This window comes from Ictidomys tridecemlineatus, chromosome 3, assembly GCF_052094955.1.
Source record: "Ictidomys tridecemlineatus isolate mIctTri1 chromosome 3, mIctTri1.hap1, whole genome shotgun sequence".
In the NCBI taxonomy this organism is placed as follows: Eukaryota; Metazoa; Chordata; class Mammalia; order Rodentia; family Sciuridae; genus Ictidomys; species Ictidomys tridecemlineatus.
In genome coordinates this window covers 209,388,725-209,414,811 of record NC_135479.1, presented here as the reverse complement: position 1 = coordinate 209,414,811, position 26,087 = coordinate 209,388,725, and the positions used below count along the sequence as shown (strand labels likewise).

Genomic DNA, 26,087 nt, shown 5'->3' with positions numbered 1-26,087 from the left:
AGTATCAAGCTAGTCCAGAACCCTCTCATGGGTTAATTCTTAGGAAGAGGGGTGTGGATCCATGTGCATACCATGAGATCCTGGGGACTGTGAAAGGGGGTGAAGAAAATGGAGGTCTCTGGTTTCCACATAGCTTTTGTCTTCCTGTCTCAGCACATCCTTTCAAGGTACTTTGTTATTCACATGGGCTAAACAGGGCGAGTTTCTCTTCTTCGTACGAGGCCTGTCATCCCAGCTAATCAGGAGACTGAGGCAGGAGGATCATAATTACAAGCTATCCAGAGCAACTTGGTGAGACCCTATCTCTAAATAAAAAAACAAGGTCTGAGGATGTAGGCAGTGGTAGGGAGAATGCTTACCTAGCATGTGTAAGGCCCTGGGTTCTATCCCCAGTACATACAGATGCACAAATGCAAAAAAAAAAATTAAATTAAATTATCATTAATTATCATTATTAATAGATAATCTGATGAAAATGTCAACCCCCCCAAAAAAACTGCATAAAAATTTGTAAGAGCAATTAAGTAAAATAGTGGTTATAAAAGCCTATAAAAATGAACAACTTTCAAAAAAGAGAAGTAAACACTTAAAAAATAAATTTCACCAATATTTCCATTCACAATAGAGATAAAACTACAAAATACAAGCAATAATTTCAAGATTTGTTAATAAGACATTTTCAAGACCTATTTGAAGAAATTATAAAATATTACTTAGTACTGCTTTTTTTTTAAATTTTTAATATTTATTTTTCAGTTCTCGGCAGACACAACATCTTTGTTGGTATGTGGTGCTGAGGATCGAACCCGGGTCGCACGCATACCAGGCGAGCGCACTACCGCTTGAGCCACATCCCCAGCCCCAGTACTGCTTTTAAAATGAGATACATGATACAAATATATAATAAAACTGAACAGTAGGGCTGGGATTGTAACTCAGTGGTGGAGAATTTGCCTAGCATGTGTGGGGCACTGAGTTTGATCCTCAGTACCACATAAAAATAAATTAATTAAAGATATTGTGTCCATCTACAACAAAAAGAATTTTAAAAAAATAAACAAACTGTAAGTATATCAGCACCCAATTTAAAATTTTAACATCTTTATTATGTACAACAACCTAATGTAATGTTCTTTACACCTGAAGTTCATATGAAATAATAAATATATCAGAATTTTCATTAATATTTTGAAACTAAAGAAATATTAAGAGGTAGCGCCAAGTATATATTAGATAGTTTTAAAAAGATGGAACTGGGGATTAAACCAGGGGTTCTCTACTACGGAGCTACATCCTCAGCCCTTTTTATTTTTATTTTTGAAATTTGGGGCAGGTGTACCAGGTTGCCCAGGCTGGCCCCCAATTTACAATCCTGCCTCAGCTTCTGAGATAACAGATTATAACCCTGCACTACTGCATCAAGACCTGCAACCTATTCTTCAACCTCTTTGTTTGAATGCATTGCTTGATGAAATATTTTTTTTTAATTTTTAAGTAATACAGGTTCATTCATGAATTGTATGCCTATTTTACCTAAGCTATTAATGGAATCACATCTTTTCCCTTGCTTTCTTTGTTCTCCATTAAGCTTCTAGTTTTTGAGACAGCTTCCATGATTTATTATTTCCATTTTGCAAAAGTGTAATAGACATATCGTAAAAAAAAAAAAAAAAAAAAAAAGCACGTTTTCTACACTTTCAAAGCCTAAACACACCTAGGATGGATGGAATTCATGTGTCTCAAGCACCGTGCTAGCTCTGGTGACTAGTCAGCTTACAGATCTTGTTTACAAATTAACATTTATAGCCCCATGGAGTTTGCAATTACAGAAAATAAAAAAGATACAAAATTTAAAATAGTGCTCAGGAGTTTCCGCTTCCACCCATGTAGAAACAGGCAGTACAGGGCTGGGGTCCTTGAGAAAAGGGAACCAAATGAGGGCAGCGGTTGGAAGGCTGGCCTGGATGCATGTTCTGGTCACAGCTCACAGAGGGGAAGCAAGAGGAGCACATCAGTTTGCCGAGTTGAGGAGCCAGAGAGTTAGGTTAGACTGACATGGCTGGAGTTGAGGAGTCCGAAAATTGGAAAGGAGAAATCTACACCAAGAAAAAGCTCCAGAAATCTGAAAGGGGTTCCCTGAAATCCATTGCTAAAAACTTAGTGTTGTGTGTGTAGGCTGAAACTTCACCCGGGAAGGAATACCACATATCTGCAAGCTGACTAGTCACCAGAGCAGACTCAGTGCTGGAGAAATATGAATTCCATCCAAGCATAGCAACAACTTCACTGACCACCTGAGATATCAGTAAAAATTCCAGAAGGGTCACACCTACGTAGTACAGCTAATGCAGCCCTAGAATAAAGGCTCTTCTCATCCCAACACAGCTTAAAAATAATTATTGAAAGGATCAAGCTGATCTGCAAGCAATTTAAGTGTTAACCAAAATGAAGTCAACACTCTTAAAGAAATCCACAAATGCAGACGCTCAACAGCATGATATCTAGCATCCAGTCAAGGTCACTAGACAGTCCAAGAAGCAGGAGAATGTGACCCATAAGCAGGAGAAAAAGCAGTCAAAAGAAACAGATCTAGAAACAGGGACAACTGCAGCATGGAGGTGACCAGAGCACTTCTTAGGGACGCTCCTTCCAGACCTGATGTGCGTGTGTTTCATTCGCATGTCTAAGTGGCAAACATCTGCCCCTCGTAACCCAACCCAGGTACCCTAGTTCTCAACCCTGGCTGCATGTTGGAAGAACCTGGGGGGATGGGACTTCTAAAGGTCTGTGTGGGGACATAATCTGACCAAGGATTGCAGTCACTGAGGCTAGAGCCCAAGGCTCCCCAGGAGACTACAATATGCAATGGGCTGGAGGAGCCCTGTGTTGGAGGTCAGGCATGGAGGCCCATGCTCTCGGAGCAGCTCAGTCACACCACACTCCGCTACGGAGCCAGACTCTGGAGAGCAAGGTTATCCTAGCCTGGGCCACTCCGTGTTGCAGGGCACAGGTGGCTTCCATGTGTTTCCTGGCTCTGGGCCTTTCATGGAACAGGTGCTCAACAAATGTTTGCTGCAGGGTCAGAATGAGAAGCAGGGCCAGGAGGAACCCACTGAGGTCACCGACCTGTGGTTAGCACAGCGGAATTGGCCATTGTTTTCAAAAACAGATGAGGTTAAATCCTAAATTAGCTCAACCCATTTTTAGTTAGTGATTGCATGTAAGTCACCAAGGCTGCCTCTGTGGAAAACAGAAAGATAAATCATCTCATCTGTAAAATGTGGATGATAACTCTCACCTTGAAGAGTTGATGGAAGGATTCAAACACCTGGCACAGGGCGTGGCCCATAAAAAGTGCTGGGCAAACAGTGGACATTACAGTTCCCTCAAAGCATGAGAGGAAGAGGACAAACAGAGCAATTGAATCAACAAATATTTATTGGTCATTTGCCATGGGGCAGGCCTTGTGCTGAGGACTGGGGGCTACTATTCCCAGGCCTCTCAGTTGAAGGTGAGAGACTGTAAACAACACAGAAAGTTACAGGAAAGGGGGGGGGGCGGAAAGAAACTTAGCTAAAGGGCCTTCAAACTTCTAAATTTATATTTGTAATATCCTAAAAATAAATTTCATTTTGTCTTACTAGTTATTACATTCCAACTAATGAGGTTTGGTTTGGTTTTGCAGTGCAGGGCAACTGAACTTGGGGACTCACATATGCTTTACCACTGCGGGTTCTTTGCCACCGAGATGAATTCCCAGCTAAGGGGTTCTCTTTATTTTTACTGGTATTGAGAAAGATAAGAAGGCAGGTGCTAGGCTCAGCAGTGCACTCATGTAACCCCAGCTCAAAAGACCAAGGCAGGAAAATTACAAGTTTGAGACCAGCCTCAGGAATTTAGCAAGACCCTGTCTCACAAGAAAAAAAAAAAATGGGGATGGGGATAAAGCTCAGTGGCAAATCACCCTGTTTCAATTCCTAGTACCAAAAAGAAAGAAAGAAAGATTAAAAGCAGCATAGAATATAGTTTCCTATGAAGCACATTGTTGTATAACTAGAAATCATTTCATTATAACACTATAATATTCTTTGAATCTTTAGGTAAATCATTAATGGCTCCACCATACTTTAAAGGACTTAGAGGGAAATCTTCAACAGAGGGAACTCAGAAGATGTAATTAGATCAAGACCAGGAATTGAATTGCAAATGGGTAAGAGTAAAGATCTGATATTTAAAAATAAATATTTGACTTATTAAGAAAAAAATGGCATTTAAAAAGTCATCCTACATGGTGGGAGATCTTTGCTGGGAGGACTAAGCCTTGTAAAATAATCTGAAGGCATCTCAGGTTTTCCACACTTTAAGAATGTTTGATGTGGCTTTGACATGAAAAACTAATCAAAGAGCAAACTATTTTTCTCTATACCTATAATAGAGACCAGTTGTCTCTTAAAGAGATAAAGAGATTTAAAACCTCAATCCAGATCCCTTCCTCTGCTAAATGTCCTCCAACAGCCTTCCCTTGCCCCCAGCATTTTTATAACTAGTATTTCTAATATTTTTACTTATAACTGTCATTTCATTTTAACAATAGCCAAATATTAATTTAGTAACATTTAACTACCTCTTATAATAACCTAATATTAAGCTAATGCATAATATAAGCCACCTTCGCACATAAATTTTAGAAATCGACATAATACTACACTATGATATAAAGAAGAAATAAAGGAACATGTGCTTCAGTAGGTTGATTCTCTGGCAGGCACGTACACTAGAAGCTTCTAGAATACAATAGTGAAGCTCTTAGTGTGTGAGCCCACAGACAGAATTTTATCATGTGCATAGTGACCAACATAGTTTATTCAGATGGGTGTTGTGTGTTGGGGACTCAAACACTTTAAACAGGAGAATGAACAGATCTTGGTAAAGTTCAGAAAAATCAGAAATACAATCAAGTCTCAAGCCTCTACTTGTATGATACCAGCATTCCTGGTACCTTCAAGTACATTAAAATTCCTAAGATACTCAGTTTTGTACATAAAATGGAGTGAGGGCCTCAACTGATACTGCCAAATAGGGCAGCCGTGGGTCACTAGCCACCTATGGCTATTGAGCACGTGAAATGTGGCTGGCTGCTCTGGTTGGTCTAGACCTGGGACAAAAAAAGAGTACAGTCTACCTCATTAATGATTTTTACATTGATTTAAGTTCAAGTATATAAGTTCAGAAAATATTTTAGATATACTAGGTTAAATGAAATATATTGTTAAAATTTGTTTTACCTGTCTATTTTTACTTAAGTAGTTATTTGAAAAATCTTGAAATCATATATGAGTTCACATTGATGGACTGATGTTAGCTGAGCTTAGTGGGACTCTGGATCCCAGGTCATCTTCAACCAAAGCATCCTCGGATGGCTCCATAACATCTAGCCCAGGGCCAGAGGTGCGGCACCACCCATGCTGAGAAATGTTACACCTTGGAGCTGCCTTTTCCTCCTCCGCCTTTTCTCACAACTCCTGCCTCACACCTGTGCTTCTGCAGCCCTGAATTCCTTGGGGGACTCTGAGTTTGCTCCAAAGTTGCTTCCCTCTTGGACAAGGTTTTGAATCCCACTGGTGAAACCACAAAGAATGAGCCCCCTAAGAAAAATCCTCCCCCCTTCCCAGGACCATCTACTAGTTGGCAGGGCCCCTAGACTTCCTTGCCCCAGGTGAGTCTCATCAGGCCCCTGAGGGTATGGGTCTCGGGATTATGTCCTGTTGAACATCCTCCTCCTTGGCCTTATCTCACTGACCTCTGCAGGAAGGCTGAATAACAACTCCAAAGACATCAGGTGCTAACCCCTGGAACTTAAGACATCAGGTGCTAACCCCTGGAATATTACCCGATTTGAAAGAAGAGTCTTTGCAGCTATGATGAAGTTCCAGACCATAAGCTGAGGATTCAGGGCAGTCCCTGACACAATCACACATAACCTCCCGAGATGGAGGCAGAGGGAGAAGCGGCACACCCAGGGGAAAAGGCGCAGGTGGAGCAGAGAGACTTGACAGACTCACCATGAAAACCAGAGCAAGACGGCCACCATACAGTCAAGGATTGGTAGCACCACCAGAAAATGTAACAAGTGAGCATCAGATGGACTCCCTCTGGGAACTTCCTGAGGGATCCTGGCCCTGCAGACACCTCGATTTCAACCTGGTGACAATGAATGACTTCAGGTCTCCAGAACTGTAAGAAAGAAAGAACATTCCTGCCGTTTTAAGGCACTAAGTGTGGTGGTCTGCTACAGCTGCTATAGCCCTTACCTCTCCTGTGTAGACAAGCAGGGGACATCTGTGGCTTATCCCTGCCCAGCAGTCAGCCCCAAAGCCCATGCTGCCAGACCTGAGGCACATGCCCAAGACCCCTTATCCACTTGATCCTCCCTCTGGCAACCTCTGTGAGGACTGTGCCAGGGAGCCTGTGAATAGAGAGCCTCCTTTAACTTACTATATAGGATTATTTCAATTGTTCATTTCTTTTTGAGTCAGAAAATATTTTTAACTGAATGAAAAGGAAAACACAAAATATCAAAATGTGTAAGTTGAAGCTAAGGCATTCTTCAAAGGGAAATGTGTAATTTTATGTGAATATAATGTAAAAAACATGAGTTTAAAAATCAATGATCCAAGAAACTAAAAAAAGAAGAACAATATTAGAAAAAGTTAACAAAGTTACAACTTTGTTCCTTGAAAAGATTAGTAAAATTGATAAATTGGCAATAGTAGGAAGAAAAAAGATTGAATACAAATAATGAATAGTAGAATGAGAAACACCTGAGGTTAAATACCTAGAGATACTAAAAGGATAATGAGCAAACATCTGATTTCAACAAATTCAACAATTTAAATGAACTAAACATTCTCTGATAAATTGTCATAACTGACTCAAAAAGAAATGAAAAATTGAAATAATCCTATATATTAAATTCATTGAAAAACTGTCTCATAAAAATCTAAATTATGAAACATCTAATGAAGTAATGTAAATTATTTCAGAAACCAGAGGTGAAGGGGACACTGCAACTAACTTTATAAGGCCCCAAATCCATGACACCACATCCTGATGATGACATTCTAACAAGGAAAATCCCAGGCATGGTGGAACATTTGCAATCCCAGCGACTGCAGGGGCTAAGGCGGGAGGATCACAAGTTTGAGGCCAGCTTGGGTAATTGAGCGAGACCCTATGTGAAAATAAAAAATAAAAAGGGCTGGGGATATAGCTGAGTGGTATAGCACCCCAATAGTGAGGGGAAAAGAAAAAATCAAAAAAGAAAATCCATCAAGGGGTCGAGGGTATAGCTCAGTGGTAGAGCTCTGAGCCTCCCAGAGGCTCTTTGATCCTCAGCACAGCAAAGGAAAAGAAAAAAGAACAAGAACATCAATGTGACTTACCATATTAATAAAACAAAAACTGGCTGATCACTGAAAATCTGAAAAAAATTTAGGACCAATGATTTTTAAAACCTCTACAGCTGAACTCAGTGGCTTGCACCTCTAATCCCAGCACTTGGGAAGCTGAGCTGGAAGGATCTCTTGAGCCCAAAGTTTGAGACCAGCCTGGGCAACACAGTGAGACCCCGTCTCAGAACAAACTAACTAAAAGCTCCCAAAGGTAGAAACATTATAGAAACTCCTAGTTGGGCAAAAAGGTATCTACCTACAGCTAACATTTAAAAAAAATTTTTTTAGTTGTAGATGGACACAATGCCTTTATTTATATAGTGCTGAGGAGCGAACCTAAGGCTTCACACGTGGGAGAGGAGTGATCTACCATTGAGGCTCAGCCCCAGCCCTACTGGTAGCATACTTAATAATGAAAGACTAAACGTATTCCCCTACAACTGGGGACCAGGCAAGAACATTTTATACTGGAGATCCTATTCAATAAGTTAAGTCAATAGAACAGAAGACACAAAGATTGGAAGGGAAATAGAAAAAGTTTCTCTTTTTGTTCACATGACTGTCCACATAGAAGATTCTAAAAATAAACAGGATTTATCAAAATTAAAGATACAAGGTCACAAAAATGATATTTCTGCGTACTAGTTTAAAAACAGTGTTTCCAGTAGTAACAATATAAATACTGGGCTGGGGTTGTGGTTCAGTGGTAGAACACTCACCTAGCACTTGTGAGGCTCTGGGTTCAATCCTCAGTACCACATAAAAATAAATAAAATAAAGATATTGTGTGTCTAAAACTAAAAAAAAAAATTAAAAAATACATAAATACTTAAAATAATTAGGAATACATTTAATGAAAGACTTAAAAGACCAGTTTGAAAACTACAACTTTGATGAGAGAAATTTAAAATTATCTAAATATTGTGTTTATCAACACAATATTGTTAAGGTGCCTGTTTTTCCAAAGTTGATCTATAGATCCATGCAATCCCAAAACCACCAGTAAGCTTTATGTAGAAAATGATAACCTGCTTCTAAATTTGTATTTGGAAAAGCAAAAGACCTAGAATAGCCAGAGTTATTTGGAAAAAGGAAAAGTGCTGATGGCAGATTGTGTTACTTTGGCAGGGCTGCCGTAAAGAACATCATAGACTGGGCAGCTTAAAGAACAGAACTCATTCCTTATAGTTCTGGAGGCTGGCAGTTGGAGGCAAGGGTCAGCAGGTGGATTCCTACCCTCTTTTGGCCACTTTCTGGTTGTGTATCTATGTGGCTTCTAGTATCTCTTCCTCTTCTCAGAGGGAAACCAGTCCTATGGGATTAGGTCCCACGCTATGTCCTTATTTACCGTAATGTGTTACTTAGCTTTTTGTTGCAGTGACAAAACAGCTGACACAATTTAAAAGGAGGAAAGATTTCATGATGGGCTCAGGGTTTCAGCCCATGGTGAGGCTGGTGGGGGCGCATGGCAGAGCAGAGCTGCTCACCTCAGGGTGGCCAGGAAGCAGAGAGTGAGGAAGGTGCCAGGGATAAAATGTACCCTTCCAGGACACACCCCCTGTGACCTACTCCTACAGCAGTCTCCATCACCTCCCAATAATCCATCCAATTATAGACCTGCCAGTGGATTCATTCATTGATGGGGTCAGAATCCTCAAGATCCACTCACGTCGCCAAACCCCACCTCTGAACATTTCTGCACTGGAAACCAAGCCTTCCACACAAGAGCCTTTGAGGGACATTCCAGCTCCAAATCGTAACACTTAATTACCTCATTAACAACCTAATCTCTAAATATGGTTACAAATGAGGGAGACCACGATTCATTTGGTAGCATGAATCTAATCCTGAAAAGAGTCTGATCTAGTCCATCTGGGAATGTGAGCTGGTCGTAGGATACTTAAATGCTCCCAGGGATTATCATGGGTAGCCACAGTCAAAAACCACTGATCCAGGACGAAGGACTCAGATCCGCAGATGATCTGAAGTCACACAAGCTCTCAGAGGCTCTGCAAACTATGACTGCTGGGTGACATCATCTGAACACTTCAAGGGCCTGATGAGAAAAGAGAGCCATTTCAGACACTTAATTCCTGGATCACACTACACTTAGGTGATCCAGGAATTACCCACATACTGCACTCAGCCCAATGTCGGGCCCAAAGTGATGCTGTTTGGCCACTGTGACTAAAAGACCCAACCAGAACAACATTAGATGAGGAGAGGCTTTTTGAGGGCTCACAGTTTCAGAGGTCTTAGTCCAGAGAGCAGGCTCTATTCCTCAGAGCTCACGGGGAGGCAGGAAATCATGGTGGAAGGGTGTGGCAGAGGGAAGGGGCTCACATGATGATCAGAAAACAGAGAGACTCCACTCTCCAGATACAAAATATATAGCCAAGGTCCCGCCCCCAATAAACTTCCTCTAGCCACACTTCACCTGCCTCCAGTTACCACTCAGTTAATCCCATTGGGGATTAATTAATTCACTGATGAGGTTAAGGCTATTATGAGCCAATCATTTCTCCTTCAAACTCCCTCCCATTGCCTCACGTGAGCTTCTGCAGGACTCCTCACATCCAAACTTAACACTCATTAGATAGAAACTATCAGCCAAATGTTAGATTCACGTTGGCTTCCCTTCAGTATTCAGTGTCTTCCCACCAACCCATGCTGAATTTCAGGCTGTGGGGAAACGCAGCAGTAAAAAACGGGGAGTGAATAAGTCTAGCATTAGTTGGCCAGGACCCCAGTATTGAGATGCCAATGGTTTCTATTCGTTTTAAGGTCCCGTGTGTGGATGCTGCCAGCTTCTGGGGTCCGTCAGCCCAGAGCCAGTCAGTGATGGTCTGTCCACCCTCCTCTACTTCAGCACACACGCTCTCAGGACTTGATGGCAAGAACTGTGGGTGTACACAGCTAGTCTCGTATGAGCAGAAGACCTGAAAAACAACTGCAGCCCCTTTCTCCTCTACTCACTTCCTTGGAATAGGCTATTTTTAGGATCAGTGTGGTGATCACTGGCAAGAGGCACCCCAAGAGTTTCCAGAGTTTTGTCTATGTATCTGAGCTCTGGTCTCACTTCGTCCCTTTATATGGTAGGTAGGGAAGTGGTTTGCAAGCTCTTCCTCTCTGTCTCCATGCCAGAATTGTCCTGGCAGGATGTGGCTGAGGACCTGGCTCTGTGTCTTCAAGTTAACACACTTTGGGGCTGCTCTGTGGGTCCCACCACCAGCCACAGCACAGCTCCCTCCTGACATCCTAGGGAGTAACAGAGCTAAGGTGGGGCAAAGAGGAAGTCAAGTGAGAAGTAAGGACCAGGGCCGGCTCCCTCGGCTGGATCCCCCAGCCTTTCCCTTCCTCTCCTTCCCCAGCTGTCTGTGGCTGCTCCCTCAGGATGGAAAGGTGAGGCAAGGCCCCTGTTGTGCTCCATGTCTGCAGGCTGGCACATACTAAAAGGCTTGGTTCAAGGCAGCAGAAACTTGGAGGCCAGCTGCAGATTCCATTGTGTACAATCATTTTCCTCTCCTCCACCCCCTGAAGCCCTTCACCGTAAATGAAGGCTCACACTGGCAGCCCTGTCAAGACGGAGCAGGCTCAGATACCGGGGCAGCAGCTCTAGACTGCTTAATGACCTGCATCTGGGCGGTCAGGCTGACCTGACAAGCACAGACGTCCTCAGTCAGAAAATGCCTACCTTTTTAAAAGTGTGCCCTGGGGGGAAAGTGTTAGAAGCAAGAGAGTTTGATTGCAGAACTTAAACACAATCTAGAATCCTTTGAGCATTTAAGATAAAAACAGCAAAAGTTTTTAAAGAAAAATTTTGAAGTTTCTTTTTTTTTTTTTTTCCTGGAAGTGGGGATTGAACCCAGCAATGCTATACCACTGAGCTACATCCCCAGCCCTTTTTTAATTGTCTAAAAAAATACAAAAGTATTTTCCTTTGTCTTTGAAGTAAGAACGTAAACACATTGCATTCATTTACTCACTGTTTGTTTGTGAGATCTTATTTTCTAAGTGGGAGGCGTGTTACATGCTGTATGGAATGCAACCCAGGTGTCAGCAGGGTTTCTTGGATCTCTGAGCATCAGGTAAGGTTAAGTTAAACCCACCCCTTCTCTGCCATGTGAAAGTATAATTTCCCCTAAATATACTATCAAAGTTACATTATCTGGCATTCAATAACAAATTACCAGACATGCAAAACAGGGAAATAATGATGAAAAAATCAATAGAAACATACAAGAACATAGATGATAGTCTCAGTAGAAAGGACATTAAAAGTTATTATAACCTGCCAGGTATTGTAGCACATGCCTGTAATCTGAGGGACTCAGGAGGCTGAGGCAGGAGGTTCACAGGTTTGAGACAAGCCTTGACAACTCAGTGAGCCCTTGTTTCAAAGTAAAAAATAAAAATAGCTCAGTGGTACAGCAACCTGGAATAAATCCCCAGGACCAAAAAAAAAAAAAAAAGTTATTACAACCATATTCTGTATGTTTAAGAAGGTAAAGAAATGTCAAGAACATTAAGGACCAACATAGAATATTGGAAAGACCGATTCTAGAGTTAAAAAATAATGTCTGAGATGAAAATGCCCTTGGTGAGACTAACAGAAGATCAGTATTATAGGAAGAAAAATTTTGAAGTTTCTTCTCTTTTTTTTCTGGAAGTGGGGATTGAACCCAGCAATGCTATACCACTGAGCTACATTCCCAGCCCTTTTTTAATTGTCTAAATTGCTGAAGCTGGCCTCAAACTTGCAATCCTCTTACCTCAGCCTCCTGAGTAGCACCACCATGTCCAGCAACAGGGAATTCTAAACACAGCAAAGGAAATGGTCCAAAATGAAACAGACAGAAAAGCAACTAAAAATATGAACAAATCATAACTGAACAGCAAGATGACTCAAATAGCATGATGTGCCTGTGTAACTGGACACAAGAAAGGAAGGACAAAAAAAAAACATGCCTGAGAATTTTATTTGATGAAAATCAAATCCACAAATTCAAGACACCCATTGAACACTAAGCACTAGAAACTACATTGATGCACATCATAATCAAATTGCTCAAAACCATTGACAAGGAGAAGAATCTTAAGTGGTCAGAGCAAAAGGGCACATGACAAAGATAGACAAGAATGGCTGGAGACTTGCACTGGAAATAACATGGTCCCAAAGACAGCGGAGCAAATACATTAAGAATATGGAAAGTGACAAGCTGTCAATCTGGACCTTACACTCACCAGAAATACATTCAACAGCTGAAAGAATCCATTATGAGCAAATGTGAGTCATAAAAAATGTTAATAGAAGTCCTTCAAAGAGAAGAAAAGTAATACCAGATGGAAATTAGCATCTACATAAAGAAAAAAGAATACTGGAAATGCAACATATATTGATAAATATATGAGGGGTTTTTTTCTATTTTAAAAATACCTTTAAGAGATTATTATGATATCATCAACTATCAGAGAAATGCAAATCAAAAACACAACGAGACACCACTTCACACCTGTAAAGATGGAAAAAAGTTAAAAGGTGGATAATGGCAAGTGTTAATGAGGACACAGAGAAGATGGAAATCTATGAATTCCTGGTGGGAATGCAAAGTGGTGCAGCTACTTTGGAAAACAGTCTAAAAAATTAAACACAGAACTGACACATGACCCAGTGATTCCACTGCAAGTTATGTGCTCAAAAAAATGAAAACCTATCTTCACCCCAAAACTTAAATATAACAGCCCAGCATTATTCATGAAAATAAAAAATAGGAACAGACAAAATGTCCAACTGATGAATGGATAAGGAAAATGTGGCCTGTCCATACAATGAACTATTATTCAGTAATAACAAGAAATGAAGTACTGGTAATGCTACAACATGGATGAACCCTGAAAGCATTATGCTATGGGAAAACAGGTAATCACAAAAGCAAGTAGCTCAGTGGCGATCTAGCATCTAGGAAGACAGAAGATGTGGGGTGTCTGTTAGAAAACAAAAAGTTTCTTTTTGAAGTAATGAAAATATTCTAAAATTGTGATTGCTGCAGAACTCCGTGAACATGTGAAAAAACATTAAATTATATGCTTTAAATGAGTGAATTATGTAATATGTAAGTTATATTGCAATAAAGTTGTTACAAAATTTAATTGTTTAAATAAAAAATTGCAAAGTATTATAGGGTTTATAAAATCTACTGAATTAAAATATATGATGACAGCAACGTAAAGAACAGGAGATGGAAAATGGGAAATGGAAGTACATAGTTCTAAGATTGTTATGCTGTAAGGAGGCTACTACAACATTACTTGAAGATAGCTAATGGTGAATATTATAAATCCTAAATGAACTATAAAATTTTTAAAAACAACTAATAAATGGGTAATATGGAATTAAAAAGAAATATGATTAATTAAAAATATGGCAGAAAAGGCCAGTGCAGTGGCACATGCCTGTAATCCCAACTCAGGAGGCTGATGCAGGAGGATCAAGAGTTAAAAGCTAGCCTCAGCAAAAGTGAAGCACTAAGCCACTCAGTGAGACCCTGTGTCTAAAAAAAAAAATTAAAAGGGCTGGGAGTGCTAGGACTACAGCTAAATGGTAAAGCGCCTGTCTTGCACATGTGAGGCACTGGGTTCAATCCTCAGCACCACAAAAAATAAATAAATAAATAAATAAAGCCATTGTGTCCATCTACAAACAAAATAAAGGGGACTGGGAATGTGGCTCAGTGGTTGAGTGCCCCTGGGTTCAACCCCTGAACCTAAATAAATAAATAAAAAGAAAATAGGGCTGGGGTTGTGGCTCAGTGGTAGGGCACTCACCTCGCATGTGCAAGACCCTGGGTTGGATCCCCAGCACCACATAAAAATAAACAAGTGACGGGCTGGGGATGTGGCTCAAGCGGTAGTGCGCTCGCCTGGCATGCCGTGCTGCCCGGGTTTAATCCTCAGCACCACATACAAACAAAGATGTTGTGTCCGCCGATAACTAAAAAATAAATATTAAAATTCTTTCTCTCTCTCTCTCTCCCTTAAAAAAAATAAACAAGTGAAATAAAAGTGTCCAACTACAACTAAAAAATAAAATTAAAAAAAGAAATTAAATAAAGGTATCGTGTCTATCTACAACTAAAATATAGTTTAAAAAACAATAATTTATTATATGTTTCATAAGAGCTAGAAGAGCGGATTTTGAATGTTCCTAAATGCTTAAGGTAATATATATGCTAATTGCCCTGATTTGATCATTATATGATGTATATATATATATATATATATATATATAAAAATATCATACTGTACTCCATTAAAAATGTACAATCATATCAGTTAAAATAAACACTTCAAGGGGCTGGGGATGTGGCTCAAGCGGTAGCGCCCTCGCTTGGCATGCGTGCGGCCGGGGTTCGATCCTCAGCACCACATACAAACAAAGATTGTGTCCGCTGAAAACTAATAAATAAATAAATATTTAAAAAAAAATAAAAAAATAAACACTTCAAGACTATTAAAATACTGTTAATAAAATGAAAACCTATGCTATGCCACAGACTTGAAGAAAAGTTGCAAAACATACATCCAACAAATAACTTGTATCTAAAACAAAGTGTTATTACAACTCAATTATAAGAAAGAAACTCAATTTTTAAGATGAGTCAAAGATTTAAACACTTTTCCACAAAGATATATGGATTGCAAATAAACACAAGAAAAATGTACAATATCATTAGTTCTTAAACACAAACTAGAACCCCAATTGCATATCATTATATATCATTAGAATAGCCAAGATGTAGAGAGACTTGACACATTTCAGTGGGCTCCTTGTTTCGATTGCTGTGTCTTAAGGTTGGTATTTCCTGGAGCCCCTGAAATATGTACTCCAGTGATACAGGGCTGTAACCCAAGTGAGAGAAAAGCATGAATTTAAGGAAGTATCTGGTCCTGTTCAGGATAGCAATAAAGGCAGTTCTAGGAGAAAAGGGGTGCAAAGAAAAGACAGCAAAGGCAGAAAAAAGAGGCAACCAAAACTTCAGGAAAAACTAACAGCAAACAGCTGGCCTAACTGGAATAGACAGCAGTGAACCAGGTGGGCAAGTGTTGTTTTCAGCATCCATCAGCCACCATAGTGTGGCCTCTGGAAGCAGCATGAAGGAGCGATATCCACAGCAGCTGTGGTGTGGGTGCAATCAGCAGTGAATTGGGTTCTGAGGCTGCTGCTGCCTACATGAGCTGAGGTTTTGTTGCAGCAGGAAAACCCAAGCTGTACCTTGGAGGACAAGAAGATTTGGGCTAAAGGGGAAGCAGCAGCCTGCAGATAATATCTTGAGCAAGGAGTTTACTCATGGTAGGTGCAAATCCTGACTCAGACATTTCCAGTTATATGACCTAAGGGAAGTTACGTAGCATTTAGGTTTATTTCTGCATCTTAAATGGGGGTAAAAACAATATCTATTTCATAGGCTACTTGGGGGGGAAAAGTGCCATGACGTTTGTAACAGTGCAGGAGCCTGAAATGGCTGTTAGTAAAATCATGTTGGGAGACAGGTGTAGAGTCTGGGCTGGGGGTATGAGGAAGGTCAGGTGGGGATGAGGGGGGGGACCAGATTTGGAGGCCACCACAGTTTTGTGGTGTGTGGCTCTTATTTGGGTTTTTTGGAAAATGTTAACTGAACAACTACAAACAAGGAGCATTCATTTAATCTCCATTGTGAAAGGGGAAAATTAGATGTTGAATAGCTTCTGAAGGCCACACAGTGGGATGCGGCAGGATGAAAGGAGAGTCAAGGTGTCTTGGTCTACAGTAGCACAGGAAGGGGAGTTGGCTGCTACAGTCTGGGGACTCGCTGGGGCTATGGTAAGACAAGGTATGAGGATGTGAAGTGAGGGGGCTGCTGCCCTGGACAGATGGCCAAGTGCAGGCCCAGGATTACTAGCCACTGAGAAGACAGAGGTGGGAGCAGTGACCCAGTTAGGAGCTGCTGTAACACAATGATACTGCATTAGAAATGCCCTTTGCCTGACTCCCAGACCAAGTCCCTGGAGTCTAAGGCTGTAAGCAGAACTAATGTTTAAAGAGGGCTGACCAGCAAGTTGTGTCCACATTGCTTGTCTTAAGTTGCTGTCCCCACCCCAAGCACCCCTATCCACCCTCTGGGAATACATAATCCACAACTCAAGAGTTGTGGTTCCTACAGTACCAGCGGGCTTTGCTCTTGCTCCCCACTACCCACCCAGCACCCCTCTTCTGTCACTCCCTCCCCTCCTCTAGGCTGCACCTCGTGGTTACCTTCCCTGGCCTGTCTAAAGTTGTGACCTCTCCCCCACTGTATATGCGCTCCCACATCCCTTGCTGGCTCCTTTTCTCTGGATTTCTTGGTCATTTCACTCTCATACTTGACTTCAGCCTCCCCTGATGGACATGGCAGCCTTCCTTCTCTTCTGTTCCCTGTTGTTTTTCTGGCACCTACAACACTGCCTGCCCAGAGTGAATGAGGAAGAACACGTGCACGTGTTTATCAGTCCATCACAATGACCCGGGCGTTTGGCTTCCTCCCATGGAGAAGAGCTGGGATGCTCTGTGGCCCCTGGGAGGAGAGCGAGAAGGGGCAAGGATGAGGTCAAGGACACCAGGACCTCTACCCAGAGAGGTACATGGCTGGGGTGAGGAGGAATGGGGAGATATCCACAGGCAGTGCAGGAAGGCCCAGGATGTGCTCAGGATTTGTCCCAAGGAAGGAGCAGCAGCAAGTGCCATCTATGCCCCAGCTTTCAAAGGTCTGGGAGTTTAGAGGTTGAGGTAGTTTTGAATCTGACAGCAAAAGCAATGTGGCTTCCAACAGGACCTCAGTGAAAACCGGAGTCCTGCTGGCGCTACGGCAGCAGCCAGCGTCTGGAGCACAATGTCCATCTGTTCAGTTGCTTTCTTTTTTCAGAAGCTGTTGGCTCACCCCGCTGGAATGGGGTGGCACTTCAGGACACGAAGCTGAAGCTGGTGGCAGATTTTTTGGAAGTGGTGGCAGGGAGATCTAAATTAAGACCTTTCTATCACACCAAATAAATAGAAGCTGAAATACAGGACTGAAGGAATTAAGCAAAATGCCTTCATACATAACTTCTGAAAAACGGAGGGGGAAATGTTAGAAAACAGAATGGTATTTATTTATTGAGTTGCAAGGTATTTGCTGAAAACAATGACACCTCTGTTTGACACAAAAAAGCATGTTGAAAGGAGCATGTTGAAAGTTTTCTTTGAAGTGCCCCACCACAGAAGCCTGGTCATTCACACCAACTGCACTGTTTGGAGGCTCTCTTGGCAAGGTCCAGGGACTGATGGATTTCAAGCCCACCCTTCCTGCCTCCCTCCCAGGGAGGTTAGATGAGTCGCCTCCAGCTTGGAGTCTTCCTATTCACACTCCTGAAACATACTCTGAGTTGCCTAGGGGAGTTGCACCACTCCTGGGGCAGTGGTGCCAGAGGCAGGTAGGGTGTCTACCTTGGTTGGGTGTGGCAGAGGGCCAGGAATGGTGGCTCCCAGGCAACTGTGAAGGGCTGTCTCACAACAGATTTCAGGTCTCGGTCCCTGAGCCAGACAGACCTGGTTAGCAGTGTACTTCCAGAAGAGCAGGGGCGAGGCCCTGGCCAGAGCCATGAGGAGCTCATCCTGCAGAAATCATCTCAGAATGGTCTGTGCGTCTCCTAATCATCAATTCAAATGTGAAGGGTAAGGCCAAAGGACACGCGCAGCATTATAGACAGCTGTTTCTCCAAGAGACAAAATTCCAGGCTTCATCAGATTCTCCAGGCAGGCCAGGCTCTGATGTTTAGCATATGCCAATTTCTGGGGTTTAACTACTCTCACTATGGTTGATTAAAAGCTTTCTACAGATGAGGTAACAATAGCACCAAAACATAACAAACTATATAATCACAAAGTAATTGCTTGCTTGTATTGTTCACGGTTTAATAGTAGCTGTGTTTGACCACTGGTTCACAAAATTTCTAAAAATTTAACAACTGGCCCTTGTTCTGAAGCCTGGTCTGAGCTGACTCCAGCACCCCAGACCTTCACACACATCTTAGAGATGAACAACTCCATGAGAAGCAGATAAACCACCTTACCAGTACCAGGTAACTTCAAGACAACTTACTGTATCTTTCTAGGTGTTAAATTTTAGGATTGTAACTTACATTTCCTTGACGATGGGTAGTGAACAAATTTGGCTATCAAAATACACATAAGCCAACTGGATATCTGTGAAACACCAGTTCAAAATCTGTGCCTATTCACGACATTGGCCTTCTCTTCTTTGGAAGCATGAATTGACATTTCCTCCATACAATGGCTTGCTTTTTCACAAACAGTGGTAAGTTCTTTTTTTTTTTTTAACTGTAGATAGACACAATATCTTTATTTATTTATTTTTATGTGGTACTAAGGATCAAACTCAGCGCCTCACACATGCTAAGCAAGCGCTCTGCCACTGAGCCCCAGCCCCAGCCCTTGGTAACTTCTTAACTGCAGCAAAATCCACCTTATCAGCTTTTTATTCTTACAGCTAGTGCTTTTTGTTTTCTAAGAAATCTTTGTCTATTCCAAGGGAAGGAAAACTGTATTCTTATAGAGCAGCATTATTTTATTTTTCATATTTAGGACTATGATCCATTTGGAATTGATGTTCTATATACTATGAGATCAAAGTATGTTTTTTTTTCCCCACAAGGGATATCTAAAATCATTCTTAATGTAGCTAAAAAAACTTTTTTTTTCTGACTTGATGGTTTGACCACTTTGATTTGATGATTGATTCATTAGGACTTTGTAGTTGACTATTGGTGTTCAACTTCTGCATCTTTGCTAAATATTTTTTTAAATTTTTTTTGTAATTGTAGATGGACAGAATACCTTTATTTTATGTGTTTATTTTTATGTGATGCTGAGGATTGAACCCAGTGCCTTGCACATGCTAGGCAAGCACTCTGCACACTGAGCTACAGCCCCAGCCCTAAATATTTTCTTTTTCGTGAGGAGTTAAAGGGGGAATAGGAAGAGACAACACACAGCTAAGGCAATGTTAGAATGAATGAGAACACCCCAAGCTCAGCCTAAGCTGAGGAGTCTGGAGTACACAGCTTCTTCACTGGGGATCACCTTGTCTGGGCTCTTCCAACGTGTCCGTTCAAATACCCCGAGTTGGGGAGGGTGGGCTCTGACTGTAAACTGAATAGGAAAGGCCAATTCAAGAGTGCTCGTACAGATAATCTGGGAAAGCCAAATGTGAAACTGTCCTTTCCTCTACAATCACATTACCCTTCAAGTCAAGATTTCAGGAACACGGCTATGTTTCAAAATGATTTTGAGATGATCTGATTTCCTCTTGGTCTTTTCACTACTTAACTGCATTCCAGTCTGGGCTGTGTTGAGAAAATGCTATGACCTAACCTCACAAAACTTTTTCTTATAGGATCAAACTCTCCCTTTGCACTTTCCAGACCCTCATCTTACCAATTACTAGTTCCCCCTTTTCAAGGGTTTTTGTGCTATGCACTATGCTAAGCCCTTGAAAATTTTATTAATCTAAGTGCTTTCTTTGCTTCTCCTTCAAAACTCTTCTGACTACCTGAGATGACTTTGTATATTTGTTATTTATTTAACTCCATAACAGGATTCATGGGGCCCCTAACTTTTGTTTACCAGTGTAATCAAAACATCTGGCCTGTTGCCTTGTAAACTACTCCTACACCCCTGTCAAATAAATAGTTTCCAGTATTTGTTTCCATGGCAGGTCTTGCCTGGAAGGCTCTGAAGTGTACATGGCCATAGGAATATGGACGTCTTCACTGTGTCAAGAATAAAGAAGAAAAATAAAAAGGAACTAGACATGACTGGACCAACTCTGTTAAAGATAAGCCTTTTAATCAAGCCTATTGAATGTGTTTAAAAGACCTAAATATCTTTTGTGCTTCTTTCATGCTGGGTCCTGAGATGTTTGGGGTCCTCATTCTAACAAACTGCTCATCACTTGACTACCTTTGCCTTTCAGTCTCCTGGGTGACAGCCTCATGTGGATGAAAGAAATTCCCATCTCTGCACTGTCTCTTCCACCTGTTCCCTTCACAGAGGGGTGTCTGACTGAAAACTACTCTATTCTAGTTCTATTGCTACAAATGTCATGTGTTGATCATTCTCACCACCTGTCTCCACTGTATATACTATCTTTAAAATTAACTTAAAAATGTAGTAATATTGTGCTGGGTACCACTTCGATTTTATTTATTATTCATTATTCTTAACAAATTAAGCAGTTCAGTAGAGAAAAATAACCTTATTTTTAAAAGAATAACCACTGCTTTAAGTTATACATTATTCTGAAATGAATGTTAACAGATTAAAAATATGTTCTGATAATTCTTTGAATATGCTTGAATAAACACTAGATTTTTAAAATTTGCATTCTTTAATCTTTTACAGTGAGTATACTCAAAAATAAATTAAATCAAGCAGCCTCATTAGTTCCAGATGCAAAAAAAAAAAAAAATCCTGAGAAATGTAATTGTCTTCAGGGTTCTTATATGTGTGTATTTGTATTCACATGAAAAATCAGTTAATTAAGCCTAAAATAGTGAACTCTTTATGCATAAAAATCCAATTCACAAATTTAAATAGTTAATCGTGTAAACGTGAGTTTGTCAAGTTTTATTTAGGCACAAAGGAGTTTTGAACCAGGTTCTAGTAGATGTAGCATGGCTGTTCTTTCCAAATGAAGTAAGTCACTTTTAAAATGTTAGCATAGAATGGAGGCCTTGAATTTTCATGTAGAATGTATTTTAATATTATCTGAGAAAGAATGGGCAAGAATGACAGTGCACTGCTGGTCTTTTAGAATGCTGTTTATTGACAATTACTGGACAAATGTAAGGCATGTTCACAAGGCTCTGAAGTTAAGGACAGAATACATTCTCTCACTTGTTAGTTGCTTTTCTCCTTCATACCAGTTGCTACAAACTGTCCCTTGTGTATTTTAATATGCACAGCTCTTAACTGCCATGAAAATGCAGACAATGTTTTAGGGACCAAGATGGAGAATGCTTCAGAGTAAGGAGGGGGCTTCTATGGACTACGTCACCAAGACATCACAACTCACATGGAGCACAGGCAGAGGAAGGTGACCAAATCTGCCCATACACTCGTGATTGACTGAGTTTGCAGTGGAATGAAGAACACACTGAAAATCACTTTTTGATCCTTCATGTTTGAGAGGTGGAATGTGTCCAGGATTCACTTTTCCATATTTACCACTGTCCATAGGTCACTAAAAGAATCTAAATAGTTCCTAATGCAGTCACAGTTTTGTTCTTAGGCACAGTACAAATTGCATGCATTATTTTACACAAATGTCAAAACACAGAACAATTGTAACACAGACACCGCAGAATTGTCTAATTACACAAGTTTCTCTTTTTGGGGGTGGGTAAGAAGGAGAACGATGGTTACTAGTCTATACAGCGTCTGTGCGGGCTCAGCACTGAGCTAGATGTAGATATCCAAGCACTTGCTGACTGACTCACAAAGAGAGCCAAATACTGCTAATGAGAACAGCAGCATATTCTAAGAACAAATTCAAATGTGGGGTTGGTACGTTGAATACACGGCCTTGATTTGGGGGGTAAGAAAGTCTTGGCTGATAACTAATAAAGTAATTTTGCAATTGATTTTCAAATATCAGATTACATCATAAAAAAATTAAAAAACAAAAATAAAATAAAAACCTATGGAGTGGTTGGGGATGTAGCCCACTGGTGGAAAGCTTCCTTGACTGGCATTTGTGAGGCCCAGGATTCAATCTACTACCATATGAAGGGAAAAAAATATATGGAAAAACAAATAAAATGAAAATCAAAAGCACATGACATTTCATGAAGAGGAAATGTGAATCTTTTTGGTCCATATCAGCCAATATTTTAATATCAAGTACAAATTATTAAAATGTGACTTGTTTAAGCCCATTTTAAAAATGTAGTATCTCTGAGGGAAAATGTAAGCATATTTTCATACTATCGAATCTTATAAAAAATTTTAAAGGTCAATATCATCTCTGTTATAGAGCCACTGGAACAGATTTTTCAAACACAAAAGGGAAACCTGGGCACTTCACCAGGTTAAGAATTCTTATAATTTAAACTGCTTTGGGGTGCTCACAATACTTCCCCAAAGAAGCTCCCATCTCACAGATCTCCACAACAGCCCTAACAATGTAAGAATGCGATGACACATCATTTGATAAGCCATTATTTGACTATCACTGAAATATTGAATCAGAGTGGAGAAATTACCTAATAGCAACTGAATTAAAGATTTCCACTGATTGGCTTTGTGATACAGAATGCCAGAAATGTTTGTTTTTTATACTGAAAGTAGGAATTATCATTATTTCAACTTGGTATGTGGGTGAGTGACGCTTAGTGACTACCTAGAGCAGCAGGAAGGCAATCCTGGCTGGCCAGTCCTGGAGGGTAGACACAGACTACTCTTCTGACAGATCACCATCACGACAGGCAGGGCAATTACTCTGCCCTTTTAGCCACTGCTTAAAGCACTGAAAAGAAGAAAACAAAATCAGTCAGTGCCTTCAGGACCATGTGGGGGTCTTAGTTCCCCTGCACTGCAGGTCTCCTTGGCATACACGGCTAATGTCACCTGCAATCTGATGGGGCCTAATGCTGCCCAATACTCAAGGACAGTAATGCTGCTTAGAACAGGAGTATGGATAAAACTACGGAAGCCCCCTTCAGATATGGCCCCCTGTGTGGCCTTGTCCTCCACTACATCTGGCTCCAGTCTCAATTCTTCAGCACCAGTCGCCATGTTTTGTAGGAGGTCAGCATTTTGATGACTCTTGGGACCCTATCACCCAAATGTTAGCCCATTCCTCTTCATGGTCTTGGCCTGGTTCTTAAACATCCCACCAGCCTGTATGCCATGTTCCCTGTTGATCTTAGCTAGCCTGCTGTTGCAACATGGCTGAGTATGCATGGAAACCTACAAAGTCCAAGCCAGGATGCCCTATCTGGAGGAGAAGGCTTTCTCATTTCCTATTAGTGAGTATTCTGTATGCATCCCTTTCTCAAGGATGAATAAATCAGCACAACAGAGACCTGATCTGTCCTCACTCAGCAGAAAGAGTACAGTACAAATGCTCAGAGTCAAGCACAAGGGACCCAACAAGGTTTAGTTTTTCTCTTTTAAAATGTTAAACCACCTTTATACAGTACACTAAATTAATAAAGTGCTACACTGTTTATTCATTTAGTCATGTAATAAACCATCTTTAAAAGAATTCATATTGCTTTGACTCTCAGTACCTATTATAGTTCCTGAAGTCAACTCTTTTCTACCCGTGACATTATTACAGAAAGTACAGTCTGCAGAGCTGCACACACCCCTGGTCCAGGACCACTCTCTCGCTTCTTCAGCACCAGTCTTTGCAAAGGGCAATGACCAGAGACATGTGTAGGCTTATAGAGTGGCTTGGAATTATAAGTATCGATACTTAAGAAAAAATTCCTTTTTTATTTTCAAAACAGTTGGCAGTCACAATGCATGATATAGATGGTCAAAGAGAATTCTTACCCCTTTGTGAAACTTATGTCCACATTTTAGCACACGCACATTTTTTGATTTGAACACCTCATGGCATATTTCACAGGAATCTGCATCTAGTACCTGTGGAAACAAACATATCTGAAAAATAAAGATTAAAGAAATCTCTCTTTATGACATGAGTTTTTCATGACTCAAGACACGAGTGGCCTTCAAACATTTTTGCCACAAAGGGTGGTAAATTATGGCTGGGCAGAACGAAGAAACAACTTGTTTTTAAATAGCATTTTAAAAGAGAAAACATAAAAATACAAAAATAAAAGTATATTTCTGAATTTCTAATGTTCTCAGAGGGAATACTGGTTTTTATAATTAACAGATTCCCTGGTGAGATATTACTACTTATATTATACTATTTATCCCTATAGCATATATGAAGTATGGTTATTAACTAGATGTTACAAATTAATTATTCATCTAATTATCTAACAGGGACTTAAATTATGACAAATCTACACAATAGACTATCATGTAGCCAATTAACATCATGATGGAATACCATGATCCTTGACACAGAAAGCTGGTCACCATAAATCATTGAAAAAAATGCAAGTTATATAACAGTCTATCATGTAATTCAATTTTTTAAAAAGAGAGAATGTCTACAGAAGTGCCTAGAAAATAATCTGATATAAAAATATTAATAGGGTTACCCCTTGGCCAAGGAGATTAATTTTTTTATAATTTTTTAAAAGTTTCCATGAACATGGAATATTAGTGCATTTCAAAACAGACAGCTAAACCAACTAACATCCACAGTCGGGGACTGTGTGAGACACTGGAAACAGATGAGTGTAAGTTTTCTGGCCTCCTATGTGACACATACTCCAAGTGACAGGCCACCAAGCACAGAGTTCGCCTTGCAGCTTACAGCACTGATCATGCACTGCATCAGCTCTATTCTAACTTGCCTCTTAACTCTGAGCACTCTAAAGGCAGGACATGAGTCTTATTTTTCTGGACTTTAAGCATCTGGTAAGAAACCTTGCCCCAACTGATGTTCCAAAAATATGAAAACATCCCAAGTGACTGACTGAAGCAGACATCAAGCTGTGTAGATCCTGAACTACTGTGTGGGGTCCTGCTCCTTCCCTAAGTGCTGGCAGGGTACAAACAGAGAATTACAAATCAGACAGGGGCAGACCAGAGAGAACAAAGGTGTTCATGTTGCTCTACTGCTGTCTGTGAGTCAAGGATCAGGGAAGAAAGGGAGGTGTGAGCCCTGGGGAAGGGCAGAAGACCTCTCCAACTCACTTTGCAAAATTCAAAGCCAGGTTAGCTGGGAAAACATACAGTTAACTCGACTGTTTTCTAGTACGGGAAGATGAACACAGTATATTTCTAAGTAAAAAGCAAACCACAGTAAAAAAAATTGAAATATCCCCCAAAGAACATAAAAAGTATGACTCTGGTATTTGTTTTGATTAAATTAATACATATATATATATATATATATACATGTGTGTGTGTGTGTTTAGAAAAATATATACTAATGTAATAATGCTAACTAGAGGGTAAATTTTAAGAGTTCTTATTTTTTTCAAACAGAGTATTGTGGTAGAGAAATTGAACTTGTGATTTTCCTATCTTAGCCTCCCAAGTGACTGGGATTACAGGCGTGTTCCCACCATGCTCAGCTTTAGGGTTTTTAATATGCCCCCTTTATTTCTATTTTCTATTTTGAGTGTGTATTACTTCTGTAATCTAAAAATATAAAACAACTTTTTTTCATTTTTCAAACACTACCTATAATTATCTAGTTAAGTACCAGTTTGAATATAAATTTTTATTTCTCATGTAATTTGGTAAAGTTTAAATAAAGTGGCTTTTATAACTTTATTATTATCAACATTGACTATGAACTAGGAGATCTCTTTCAGGTGATTACTTCAAGTCTACCTTGAGGTGGGGATGGTCATAACACACATGCACATGAATGGGAATATTCGCCCTGGGAATCCTGCCTGGTTAAA

General features: G+C 40.4%; 1 protein-coding gene and 1 long non-coding RNA gene across 14 annotated transcripts in view; one reads left to right on the top strand and one right to left on the bottom strand.

The window, feature by feature from the left end:
- Positions 1-3,749: 3,749 nt before the first annotated feature.
- LOC120890385 (uncharacterized) lies at positions 3,750-22,222 on the top strand. Its single transcript, XR_013437032.1, has 2 exons — positions 3,750-4,210; positions 18,618-22,222. It is a non-coding gene; the product is annotated as an uncharacterized LOC120890385 (long non-coding RNA).
- Ttc3 (tetratricopeptide repeat domain 3) overlaps positions 21,330-26,087 on the bottom strand; it is a 119,355-nt gene continuing 114,597 nt past the window's right edge. For 11 of the 13 annotated variants that reach the window (XM_078044637.1, XM_078044640.1, XM_078044633.1 and 8 more), the window contains 2 exons: positions 24,085-24,195; positions 21,330-23,050 (listed from right to left, as the gene is read on the bottom strand). In XM_078044637.1, the coding sequence (XP_077900763.1) occupies positions 22,979-23,050; positions 24,085-24,195 (183 nt within the window). In that variant the 3' untranslated portion in view covers positions 21,330-22,978. Of the gene's footprint in view, positions 23,051-24,084; positions 24,196-26,087 lie in introns of those variants that run through there. The other 2 variants (XM_078044631.1, XR_013437028.1) reach the window with 2 other exon arrangements.